This window comes from Pleurodeles waltl, chromosome 3_1, assembly GCF_031143425.1.
Source record: "Pleurodeles waltl isolate 20211129_DDA chromosome 3_1, aPleWal1.hap1.20221129, whole genome shotgun sequence".
Classification (NCBI taxonomy): domain Eukaryota; kingdom Metazoa; phylum Chordata; class Amphibia; order Caudata; family Salamandridae; genus Pleurodeles; species Pleurodeles waltl.
The window spans coordinates 1,937,238,273-1,937,252,336 of record NC_090440.1 but is presented as its reverse complement, the minus strand read 5'-3'; the positions used below and the strand labels follow the sequence as shown (position 1 = coordinate 1,937,252,336).

Here is a 14,064-nt window from a genome sequence, read left to right as displayed (position 1 = left end):
AGCAAAAATTGTGAAAATATAGGTCAATGTTGTGTTTGTTTTTGTGTTGTTTTCTGTGGAGGGGGGGACAACTGAAAAAAGCGCTCCGCCAAAAAATGGCATCAACGAAAGATTTGATGTGCTAAAATCACCATTTTCTGAGCTTTCAGGAGTAAGCAGGGGCTGTATAAAAAAAAAAAAAAACATTTTTACTGCTGTATTTTCTCCTAAATTGAGTACTTTCGACCTACTTCCAGATTGTGGAGGAAACAGGTGTGAAACAAATGGGCGACCCTGGAAATCTATACATTTCTGAAAACTAGACACAATTCTGAATTTAGCAGTTCATCATTTACGTAGATACCTCAAGATTTTCTCAAGGAAACTAACCGTAGAAATAAAAAATATATGAAAATGCGTAGGAAAACAGCGGTTTGTGACGTTTTCATCTGTAACTTTTTGTCACACTGGCAAATTTACAAAAGCATTATTTGGTCCATTTGCTAGACTCTTCTTGTTGTTTGGATATATAGGGTTTGTATGTTTTCCAAGAACCCAAAGTACCCAGTGCCAACAACTGAGCTGCACCTTGGTTTTTCATTGTGTAGAGTGAAGAGCAGTTCATATGGTAAAATATGAAGAGTGAAAAATTGGTATGAAGGAAACCTATGTATTTCTGAAATGTACACCAGATGCTGAGTTGAGGTGCAGTGGATATTTCTACAATTCTGAATTTGTTGGTATCCATACTAGCATGTAATTCAGAGGGCATTTTGCACAATGTTGTCTTTCTTACACACTGGCCTTCATATGGAAGGCACAAATAACTTTTCAGTGAGTTGCATTACATTTTTTCTTCCTCAATTCCAATAAATAACCTTATTAGATGTATACTGTAGGATACCTCGTTGTGATACATATGGCTCAGCACACCTACCTCAACTCACTGGTTGGGGTTTGTTAGGTCTACACCACATTGCATTGAGCAGCTTTTAAAATTAATATCAATGCAGTATTTCTGTTAAAGAGCATTGCACTGTGGTGAGTCTATTTTAATTTCCCACCCCACTTAGGGCTACATGTACGAAAGTTTGGTTTTGCGACTCGCAAATTGCGAGTCAGAGCGACTTGCAATTTGCGAGTCGCAAAACCTTATGTTGCACAGCGTCAATTACACTATTTGCGATTCGCAAGGGGGGTCGCAAATGCCCTCCCTCATGAATATTCATGAGGTAGGTCGCAATTTGCGACCCCCTTGGGAATGCCTGCCCTCAAAGGGATGGTGGCCTGCTGGACACAGCAGACCACCATGTCTGTGACTGCTTTTAAATAAAGCAGTTTTTTTAAAAAAATGCAACCCGTTTTCCTTAAAGGAAAACGAGATGCATTTCAAAAACAAAAAATGAAATGTTTTCATTTCATTTTTTCAAAAGGGGAAGAGGTCTTAGGGGGACCCCTTCCCGTTTGCGAATGGGTTAGCACCAGTGTGACACTGGTGCTAACTGCGATTGTTTTGCGACCGCATTCGCGGTCACATAACAATCATACATGGGACTGCGACTCGCAATTAGGAAGTGAACACCCCTTCCTAATTGCGACTCACAATCCCTTTTTGCGATTCGGTAAATACTTTACCGAATCGTAAAAATGGGTTTGAACATGCCAAAGTGCATTTTGCACGTCACAAATGGCCCGATTCGCTGTTTGCGATGTGCAAAATGCTACGTACATTTAGCACTTACTTCGCACTCCTCATTCTAATACAACACAATCACTAAGGATGTGCAGAATTTCCTTTTTTCTTCAGTCATCGTCAAGATCTACGGAAAACTACTGTAGGTTGTAGAGTTTTTGCTTTGCCACCTCCATACATTGCACTTGACTTTTGATACATTTTGTCACAGAAATCCTAAATAAACACTAACAAAGTAGGTCAGCATAAGCTGTGCTTCACCACAGGCCCAATTCACAAGGATATTTTCGACTGTAAGCATGTTTGTAGCTAGAAATATCCATTGCCATGCCTAGCACAAACAGATTCCTGGCAGGTGTAAAGGGTTTTACTACTACCAATTGCTTCATCACAATTGTGAAGAAATGTGCAACAAAAAGCCAACTGCAAGTGGTGCAAAGTGGATTGAAAAAGTCACTGTTATCTTGTAAGGTTGTCAGCACCCAAAATGATGTTCCCCTCCCAGAAAGAACGTGAATAGAAGAAACGTGCATTTGCATATTCAGCTGCCTGTCCCTCTCTGCTGAATTGTGTATTATGTACAATTCTACACAAGGGAAATAGGCATCTCAAAAAAGACAGTCCTAATGGTGTGCATGAAAATCTCTGCCTGGCGTGGCTTTCCAGGCATACTAGTACACATCTGCTGTTTTTTTTCTTAGTGAACTCGGCCCTTAGTGGTCTGCAAAAGGTAAAGAGAAAGTAGCAGTTTATTGAGTGAAAATCATTTGCATGGGGAAACTGGGCCTGCAATGCTGGGGAAAACACTTTGGAGATGTAAACCAGGAAACTGTGCAAATATATGAAGGGCTAAAATTAGAAACCTTCTAAAAGTTCAGTGGTGGAAGACAACTTTGCACACCACTGACAATCACCTGCCTAATTCATAATTCATTTTTTGTCTCTTTGTTAATGCTTTCCATTGTTCAGTTTTCCTACTTTTTCTTCATTTCTACTCTTCCTTTCTACTACCTGATTTTATCACTTCCATTCACCTTCTCAATGGCTCAATGGGGGAGACAGTTTCCATCAGAGACCTACTAATCTTGGGTTCCTGGTTTTGATTCATTCATCTATCTTCCTGTCAGTTGATCTCTTGTTGCAGGGAGAGATGGGGGGCTGTTTGGAGTGAAACTTGACATTATTGTCCTTTTTTTATTCTACAGGCAATGGCACATTTCATATTTTAACCCTCTCTCCTTTCTCAGGAGGGAACACAGGCATTGGTAAGGCAACTGCGGTTGATCTGGCTCGGAGAGGAGCACGCATCATACTAGCCTGCCGCAGCAAGGAGCGAACTGAGAGTGCAGTCTACGACATACGCAAGGTGAGGCCTTCCAAATATCGTCCTTCACCAGGCAGCACTCTGCATTGTGCTGCATGAAGCGTCTGTCTTGGGCACAAACCCTACCTAATCTTCTGAAACAAAAATCTTCCATTTTAAAACCAAATCTGATTATTTACTTCTTAACTTTACTTTAAAAAAGTGGAGCTTGGACACCTGAAGTGTGCTATCCATGTAAATACTTTTCACAAGCTGGCATAGCAGATGCAGGACTTTGTGTGTGAACTCTGGTCTGGTGTCTACCTGACATCCCGCTCCTCTTTCACTCTTACAAAAAAGATAATGCACTTCATTGGCATTACAGAAAGACTAATGTGCCAAAGCTAAAAGCTCAAGCAGAGACGAACAGTGGAAGTTGTTAACCTGAGCATAGAGAAGCAATGGAAGGAGTTAATCTGAGCATTGAGAAGCAGTGGAAGGAGTTAACCTGAAGCAAGCCTTTGAATCCTGTCCTCAGAGTTTCAGTCTTTACTATTGATTATCAAATTTTATTGGCTTCCTATCTTGTGACGCTTTTGTAGTCAATGGATTAAACAGGGGTCTGTTCACGGCTCTGATGAAAACCTTGTCATTTATTTTGGAGTACCTGTCCTCGTTTGAAAGGACATGCAGTCCTTCTTCGAAATCGCCAAGTCTCCTAGTTAGTTGCCTTTTATCTTAAACCCTGGGGTGAGGCATGAATTCCTGCGATTGAGTCACATTTCTGCTACTATTAGATTGCTCTGGTTCCTGGTGTGATATCTCAAGGGATGCCAGGTACTTTAGGTTTTGGCCAGCTCCTCTGATGTTTCTGGTTCTTTCCACAGAGACAAGTTAAATATTTGCTCCTCTGTATTTGCATGTTGGTCTTTGTTTTTGTTTTTTACAGAATGTAGGAAAATAAACGAATGGCTTGGCAGATTCTCTCTGCTCTGTGTTTTGCTTTTGACCATGGCCTGCCACTGTTGCCAGCCTTTGGTACCACTGAAAAGATTTTAGGTTTGCCCAAGTAATCTGCAACATTCACATTTGTTTTACTACCCTTGATTTATGTTTGTCCTCATACTTAGCTTTTGTTAAGAAGCCAGTGAGGAAGGTATACAAGCCGGAACGGCTATTGAACCTGCAGACAACCCTAGACCAGGATGGCCAGCAACGCATTGGTTTCTGTGCCAATGATACACAGGGTTCTTAGGGAAACAGAAACAAAACAAGAGGAGAAGGGGGGATTGGTTGGGTCGCTTTAAATGCTGGGAAGATTGAAACAAGGAATACAAAGCTAATAGTGAATATGGGCTGATTTAGATTTTGGTGTACTGGTTACTCCATCACAGCGGACGGATATCCTGCCCACCAAATATAAATCCCATTGTTTCCTATGGGATTTGTATTTCGATGGTTGGTATGAATCTTTTTGTGCCAAAATGAATACATTGTGACACATTGTTTGTTTGCAGACTTATAGATGATTTTTTATGGTGGGTTATTTGTCTCAATTTGCATACTTTCTGGTGAATATAAGCCTTAGGTAAGCTCCGACTTTATTTCAGCACAATTGCGACCATTAAGACGCAGCAAGTCAGATTCTAGAGACACTTTGAAATGGGCACAGTCGCAGGGAATGGTGAAGGCCATTTAGGGGCCAGACTAGACCCAGGCTTCTGCAGGTAGACTATGTGGTAGAGGATAAGGGTGCGCACCACAATCTCCTGGGGGTTGCAAACTTCAAGGGCCTGTATTTTATCAATACCTGATCAGGTGAATTTGAATTATTCCAGGTCAGAGGGTATTCAGTGGAACCACAGGTTTGATGAATAGGGCCTGTGAACTGGGGTTTAGGAATATGGCACACTTGTAACTTGAGATGCCTACTATACTAGAGCCTTAAGAGGTACAAAGATGTTTTTAAATATTCTGGAAACTGGAATTGACCCAAAAAACCTGGAATGAAAATAGAGCAGCAAAAGCTTCTTCTGAACGCAAGGCAAGTACAGAATTCTTGGTCCATAGAGCTAGAATGTATTTTAAATTGGGGGCACTGGCATGAAGCCAGAGCCACCTGAAATGGCAGCGTTGGTATGATTCTGAAATCTTCTGTCAGTGTACCGATCGTGTTGTGTTTACTTCACCCTGACCGTCTGAGTCCCAGTACTCTAGTCATGTTTAACAGCCTTCACAGACTTTTGGCTACACATTTTCCACCCAACGGGCACCTTTATTTCAATTTAAATTCACCCTGTTTTCTATGTGAACACTAGGCATTAGGGATAACTCCTGGTATCATCATGCAACCAACACATCTAAAAGTAATTTAGATTTCAAGGCCTTGCCCCATTAACATCAGACCTATACTGAGGTAAATTCACACTTCACCCTACATAATCAGTACACATTAGACACAATCTCTGGCACCATCATGCAAACACACAGTTCCAAATGATATAGTTGCCTACGTTTTGCCTCCCCAACAGAAAATTCATATCCTCTCAGCAATCTACATATCAGCCATCCAAAATGAGTGTGGCTGTGGCAACTAGATCCTCTGTATTTGCACCCTGGAAGCCTCATGCAAGACCTAAACACATACAGGTACCTCTGTGATGGACAGGAGATACTGATGCGTTATGCTAGACCACCCAATATGGGTGTGACTGTGGTAACTAGATCCTAGTCTGTACCTGCCACCTGGAATCCTCATGTAAGAACTGAACAAATACAGGTACCTCTGTGACCAGACAAGGAGACCCAGATACATCACGCTAGACCAAAGCACAACATATTTAAAGCACCTTTTTCCTCATTGCCCTCTTCTTTTTTCCTACTTTTACTGCCCTGCCCTTTATTCCCTTCCTGTCTTCCCTTTATCCTTTCTTCCTCTCCTATCACCCCTTTATCTTGTTGTTCTTCTCTTTCTCTCCCCTCCCTCCGTATCTGTCACTTTACACCATTGCCTTTCTTGTTTACTTTTCATCCACACCCTTTCTTTCCGATCCCTCCTATATCCTACTCGCCTACCTCTTTTTCTAGTTTATCGTTAGGATTTCTACCTCTTATTCCGGCTCACTTTTTTGCCCTTTAGGTTCTTTCCTTTCATTACTCTCAACCTCTTCCACCTTCCCATCCTTTCTCTCTTGTTTCTTCTTTTACCCCTTCTCTTTTCTATTTCTCCTACCCCCTGCCTTCACTTAAAAAGACCCAACAGCCAGCCAAGCATAACTTGGACATAGACAAAATTGACACAGCAAATATCCATGTATACATGTGAGTAGCAGTGGTATGCGGACTGTATTGTCACTGTCTGGTGGCTTGTAAAGACTTTACTTATACAAATAAAAACGGGGACCTACCACATCCACACGCTCCTTCCTCGCGCGATCTCCATCTCGCTTCGTCCTGTGCATTCAATATTATTCATTCCGTACAAAATAAACGAGCCGTGTGACATCGCGCTTCCTATGACGTGCACTGCACCTCGCTGTCTGACGCTGTGTGACGTGAGCGCGTCTTCAACCCGTACCAAAATGGGTGGTTGTTAATTAGTCTCCATGCCAACACTCTTATGGCATAGCCACGCCTACTGTGCCAGTGCTTTACAGGTATACTAAATCGTATCTAGATTCATCAAATTAGAAACTTTTTCACTTTAATTTTATTATTTTTTTTTTTTTAAAGAAAAAGGGACAACAACATTTTTGTTAACACTTGAAGTTTCAATAACATTAAAATAAATATAAAATGCAGAATGTTCCTGCACCATCATTCTTTTTATTATCTCCAGGAGATCCACCCATTCCATGGATTAAGTGGAAAAAGGTTTTTACTTACTATGCTAGAGTTTGTGGAATATCGTTAAGTGCTGAGAGAAAAACCTCTCTGTTGATGCACTGTTTGGGATCTGAAGGGCAGGAAATATTTGAACACCTCTCTGACCTTTCAGATCCAGAAGCAGCAGGTCTAAATGAATACAAAATATGCATCAAGAAGTTAGACATTCACTACCTTCCAAAGATCAGTACTGTTCTTGAAAGATATCACTTTGAAAGGAGGATACAGCGTTCAGGAGAATCTGTGTAACAATATATTACAGAATTATGTAAACATGCTTCCTCATGCAATTTTGGGGCTTCTCTTGATGAGAGACTGAAAGACCAATTGATGTCAGGATGTACTACTGATAAAGCCTGGGAAAGCATGTGGCACAAAGATAATCCATCTTTGCAAGAAGTCCTAATTGCAGCAAAACATTTTGAACATTCAAAATCTTGTTCTGAACTTTTGAAGAAAGAAACCTTAATAAGCAACAGTGAACAGCTCCAAGACTCTGATAGATAAATCACAGAGACTGAGAGAGTCCAAGAGGGGAAGAGGGGATTAGGAAGGGAACAGCTGGGAAGGAGACCTGTAGTAAGAAAAAGGTTAGAACACTCAATATGAAAATTATATCTCCTGAAATCAATACTAGACTATGATTCTAAGCCTAGTCACTCTGAAAACATGAACAATCTAAGAGTTAAGTTTAAAATGACTAAGGTTCAAGATGGCCGGATACCTGTAGGGGAATCAAGATGAATTAAATAATAACTTTCTTATTCAAGTACTTTCCTTTACATGAGAATCAGAAAAAAAACATTCTGACTAAATTTTAAACCAGTCATATAAATCCTGTTTTGAGAATATATACTAGGACCATACAATATTGCATCTAGAAACTCTGGCCTTCTGTGTACTCTTAAAATGTTTCAACACAAATTGCGCATATTTCAGATATATATATATATATATATATATATATAGTAAACACCATAAAAGGATTGTGCACCATGAATAACACAATATGGATTCAGGAAACAAATCACATAACTTGTCAACTCGAATATTACATAATAAATATCTTAGAATAGTAGCATACAATAAACAACATGAATTAAACTCGAGGAGAGAATCATGCGTCTTGCCAATTCGAGTGTTACCATGTAAAATACCAAGAAATGGTAGCACGCAATGAATATCAAAGTCAAATCATCATTAATCGAATCGTGCGGCTTGCCGATTCGTAAAACACGATGTAAATGTCAAGGAATAACAGCTCACAATAAATAACAACATCAAAGTACAATGAAATGAATCGCGCTTCTTTTTCCGATTCTTAAGCCACCATGTAAAATGTCAAGAAATGGTAGCGCACAATGAACAACAAAGTTAAATGCTCATGAAACGAGTTGTGCATCTTGCCAATTCGTAAAAACATCATGTAAATGTCAAGAAATAGTTGCGCTCAATGGACAACAATGTTTTCACACCATAAAACGAATCGCGCGTCTTGCCGATTCTTAAGCCACCATGTAAATGTCAAGAAATGGTAGCGCGCAATGAATAACAAAGTCACACCCTTTATGAAATAAATTGCGCGGCTTGCCTATTTGTAAACTACCATATAGATGTCAAGAAATGGTAGCGCACAAGTAATCTGTTACTCATTTAAGAATTTAAACCAAGAATATGAAAATTCTAAATAACGGTGTCGGGAACAGTCCAACCACCGTCTTACCGCGTGGAACAATGATCACCAATGGAGGATTAGGGCAGAAGACTGTAAGATCCAAATAGGCCGCCGGGACAGGAGCTCAGGAAGAAGCTGCTGATCTGCACCGGGACCTCTGAATAGTGAGCACTGGGAGTTGGGCTGGCTCTCTTTTATTGAGTCTTGGCCCAGCCCAGAACCACGCCCAGGCAAGTTGCAGGGAAAGTCTCTGGAAGGCCCTGGAAAGGGGCCACACCCTAACACACTCTGAAAACCTGCAGCAATACATTGCAAAGGAACAGTATTTGTAAGCATATTAAAAATAAGTTTTCAGGATTGAACTCTGCAATGCAAAAGGTTAAACCACAACATATCAGCATAATGCATAAATTACTTTGTTTTGAGAGTGCTGGGTTTTTGCATTTTTGTCGCCAATAGAACGCATATTACTCTGGTGTTGACAGTACTCCCCTCTCCCAAACGCTTTCTAGGGCCTGGTTTGCTTGGATTAAGACGATGAAAGCGTCTCACAAGTACTGGAGCATGAACATCAGATGCAGAAGCCCATGAGTTACTTTCAGGGCCATAACCTTTCCATGAGATTAAGTACCATAGATTACACCCTCTCAGTTTAGAATCCAACACTTTCTTGACTTCGTATTCTTCTTCCCCTTGTACTAGAACAGGAGCTGGATGAGGGTGTACCTTTTGGACTGCCTTTTTCAAGAGGGAAGTGTGGAACACTGGATGAATCCGTAAGGATCTGGGCAATTGTAGTTTATAGGTCACCGGATTGATTTGCTGAAGGACAGTATAAGGACCTATGAATTTAGGGTTAAACATGTGCTTCTTCTTGAAGTCTATATGTTTTGTGGAAAGCCACACTTTGTCACCTGGTTGATATTGCGGTCCCTCACAATGTTTCTTGTCATAATGCCTTTTATATTTTTGTTTGGCTTTTTCTAAATGCTGTTGAATCAGTTTCTGGGTTTGATGTAAATGCTGAATGGTTTCTGACACAGCTGGAGTAAGAGAACTATCTTGAGGAATTGTGATGGGCAAGGTGTCAGGATGATAGCCAAAAAAGGGTGTAACGCCAATGGAAGTGTGGAATGAGGTATTGTAAGCTAACTCAGCTAACCAGAGCATAGATGTCCAAGAATGAAGTGCTTTTTCAGCATAGGCACGTAGGTATTGTTTCAAAGTCTGATTTAGTCTCTCCGTTTGACCATTTGTTTGAGGATGGTGACTAGTAGATAGCGTAGATGTCACTTGGAGTGTTTTACACCATGTCTTCCAGAAATTGGAGGAAAATTGTGACCCCCGATCGGAGAGGATAACCTTTGGCAGTCCATGATAACGAACCACTCTGTTCAGTAAAATAGTTGCCAATTCACTAGAAGTGGGCAATTTTTTTACAGGCGATAAAATGTCCATATTTCGTGAGACTATCTACTACCACCAGAATTACTGAATGCTGTTGAACCACTGGCAGACCGGTAATAAAGTCTAAAGAAATGTGCTCCCATGGACGACTTGGGGTTGGAAGTGGATGTAACAACCCTTTTGGTTTTGAATGACTTGTTTTAATGCGAGCACAAACTTCACAGTTGTTTACCATTGCTTTTACATCTTTTGCTAGGGTAGGCCACCAAAAATACCGTTGGATCAGTTCAAGAGTTTTAGGAGTACCTGGGTGACCTGCCGTAGGTATAACATGCAACCAGTGAAACACTATCTTGCGAAGTTTGGTAGTGGGTATGAACAAACGAGCGTCATGAAAGGGTAAACCTTGCTTAATTGACCTTTTGGGATCTGCTTGGGCCCATGTTTGCCATTTTTTAACAGTGAAAGAGTTGCGAATTTCTTCAAAGAAATCTTCAGTTTTTATGATACATAGAACCTTGTCAGGAGCAATGATAGCTCTGGAGGCTTGAAATGCAGGCAACGTGATGGACTCTTGACGGCACAAGGCGTAAGCCTTGCGTTTATCTTTACCAGGCCGGAAGGTTACTACAAAATCAAATTTGGCAAAAAAAAGCATCCAGCGTAATTGCCGAGGGGTCAAAAGTCTGGTGGAACTCATGAATTGAAGATTATGATGATCAGTATATACTGTAACAGTGTATTTGGCACCCAACAAATGACGTCTCCATTCTTTAAAGGCGTCACGAATCGCCAGACGCTCTTTTTCAGCAATGACATAGTTCTGTTCGGCTTTGTTCAATTTCCGAGACATATATGCTACAGGATGAAGTTGACCAGTGTTTTTATTTCGTTGTGATAAGACGGCTCCTATTGCTACATCTGAACCATCAGCTTCCACTTTGAAAGGTTGATTCGCATCAGGATGAGTCAAGACTGGGGCAGTGGAAAAAGCTTCCTTCAAAGTTGAGAAGGCTTGATCAGCTTCTGGGGACCATACAAACTTTTCTTTCTTTCTTAGTAGCTTAGTGATTGGAGCCACTGTCTGGGAGAAATGATTTATGGACCTCCGGTAAAAATTTGCAAACCCCAGGAAACATTGTACATCATGAACAGTCTTTTGGGGTGGGCCAATCACCAATTACTTTCTTTTCTGCCATCACCATACCTTGAGGGGTAAGAATAACCCCTAAAAACTCAACTGTGGTAACATGAAACTCACACTTGGTTAGTTTGCAATATAAATGGTGTTTTCGAAGGGCTGCAAGAATTTTTTTGACACGTTCGTTTTCATTGTCTGAGTAGATCAAAATGTCATCGATGTAGACTATGGCAAATATGTCGAGGTACTCTCTAAGAACGTCATTCGAGAAAAATTTAAATGCTGCTGGAGCATTACACAGACCAAAAGGCATGACGGTGTATTAAAAAAGGCCATATCTTGTCTTGAACGCTGTTTTCCATTCGTCACCCTCTCTCATTCTGACCAAATGATAAGCACCTCGAAGGTCAAGCTTCGTGTAGATTTTTGCTTTTTTTACTTGTTCCAATAAGACCGGAATTAGGGGCAAAGGATATTTATTCTTGATGGTGACTTTGTTCAAACCCCTATAGTCGATGCAAGTTCGAAGTTCTCCATTAGCTTTTGGAACAAAAAGCAAAGGCGAAGCTGCAGGAGACTTAGAGGGGCGAATGAAGCCATTCTCCAAAAATTGATCTAGGTATTTTCGTAAATGTTGATTTTCATGTTCTGACAGGGCATATACACGACAGTTGGGAAGTATCGCACCTGGGGCTAGATCAATTTGACATTCATAAGATCTATGAGGAGGTAGAGTCTCTGCTCCTTTCTCATCAAATACATCTTTGTAAGATGCATACTGTCTGGGCAGCTGAATTTCTTTCTCCGCGGCAGTAGCTATGTAAGAGTTGCAAACTTTTGGTACTTGAATCTTTTGGAGACATTGTTCGTTACATAGCGCAGATGAGAACACGATTTTTTGTTCTGCCCAATTGATCTCCGGATTGTGATGAGTTAACCATGGCAAGCCGAGGATAATCCCATATTGGGGAGCATGGATCACGTCAAAGATGATTTTCTCTTTATGTTTCTTTCTTTGAATCTTATCTTCACAAATCATCGACAAGGGGATAGTCTGAAGAGTTACCGGACCTCCAGTCAAGAGTTTTCCATCGACTGCCTGGATGATTTCTGGGGTCTTCTTTTCAATACATGGGATCCCCCATGCACAAACCAATTGGACATCAACAAAATTCCCAGTATCCCCAGAATCGACTAGAGCTTTTTTGAAATAGATCTTTTTCTTGACCTGAACTCTTATTTCCAGTTTAAGATGTCTAGATTGTGAAGGGTCCACGGTGACACCCAAGAGCAACCCTTCTCTGCATCTCAGGTGTTTTAGTTTTCCAACTCGACTGGTGCATTGGCTGCGACCTTCTGAACTGGACCTTGCTTGTTCTTTGGTTTAATTGGACAATCTTTGGCAAAATGACCTTTTCGACCACAATAAAGACATTGTCCATTTTTTCTGCGGAGGTCCTTTTCATCTTTGGTCAACGGTCTTCTGATGGTTCCAATTTCCATTGGTTCCGGCGTTCTTTCTTTCTGAGTTCTTGAGTCTCTGTTATCATGAACGTGCCATGAATAATTTAAAATCTTTTTGCGCGTTCCTTTACGTTCTGCTAAACGATGATCAAGTCTCAAGACAAGATTTATTAATTCTTGACAGTCTGTAGGTTGTGGATTGATTTGCGCTAAGATATCTTTTAATTCCTCTTTGAGTCCCTTGTAAAACAAGACCGCTTGTTTTTCTTCAGGCCAGGATGTCTCGGCAACCAGCCGGTTAAAGTTGGCTAAATACGACACTAGGTCTTGATTTCCTTGGCGTAAATCTAATAATTCACGATCTGCTGACTGTGTTACAGTTCTACGATCAAAAACTCACTCAAATTCACAAACAAAATTTCTCCAGTTATACAACAAGGGGCTATTTTTACGCACAAGAGGAATTGCCCAAGTAGCTGCATCCCCAGACAGATATGATAACAAGAAAGCTACTTTGGACTGGGCATCGGGAAAAGTATTTGGTCTGCAGGTGAAGTGTAGTTCCACTTGAACCAGGAAAGATTGCGCTTTCAAAGGGTCACCTGAGAAATGTTCTGGGGGAGCTAAAGGAATTGCAGAAGGAACATTTAGGGAAATCGGATTACTTCCAGAAGCCTGAGAAGAAGTACCTGGCCAAGACACACATGTGGGACTTTGTTCCTTCTTCTCTACCTTATCTTGCAACTGACTCACTCTCTCTGCTAAGCTAGTTGTCAATTCTTTGGATGATACCACCTCTGCTCGGAGCTGGGTGATAGCCTTGACTAACTCGTCTAGCGTGGCCATGCTGAGAACTTACACAAGCCAGGAGGATAATAATTTGTGGGCTCACTATTCTGTCAGAGTCACCAGATCCTCAGGGTCTGTGCACGTTCCCAACACGTCCACCACTGAACAGCTCCAAGACTCTGATAGATAAATCACAGAGACTGAGAGAGTCCAAGAGGGGAAGAGGGGATTAGGAAGGGAACAGCTGGGAAGGAGACCTGTAGTAAGAAAAAGGTTAGAACACACAATATGAAAATTATATCTCCTGAAATCAATACTAGACTATGATTCTAAGCCTAGTCACTCTGAAAACATGAACAATCTGAGAGTTAAGTTTAAAATGACTAAGGTTCAAGATGGCCGGATACCTGTAGGGGAATCAAGATGAATTAAATGAAAACTTTCTTATTCAAGTACTTTCCTTTACATGAGAATCAGAAAAAAAACCATTCTGACTAAATTTTAAACCAGTCATATAAATCCTGTATTGCGAATGTATACTAGGACCATACAATATTGCATCTAGAAACTCTGGCCTTCTGTGTACTCTTAAAATGTTTCAACACAAATTGCGCATATTGCAGAGATATATATATATATATATATATATATATATATATAGTAAACACCATAAAAGGATTGTGCACCATGAATAACACAATATGGATTCAGGAAACAAATCACATAAC

The 14,064-nt window shown here is 40.7% G+C and overlaps 1 protein-coding gene across 1 annotated transcript in view; it reads left to right on the top strand.

Moving 5' to 3' along the window:
* The window catches only part of LOC138285813 (dehydrogenase/reductase SDR family member 13-like), a 233,119-nt gene that overhangs the window by 26,623 nt on the left and 192,432 nt on the right, over positions 1-14,064 (top strand). Inside the window, exon 2 of the mRNA XM_069226211.1 lies at positions 2,920-3,038. Within this exon, the coding sequence (XP_069082312.1) occupies positions 2,920-3,038 (119 nt within the window). The remainder of the gene's footprint in view (positions 1-2,919; positions 3,039-14,064) is intronic.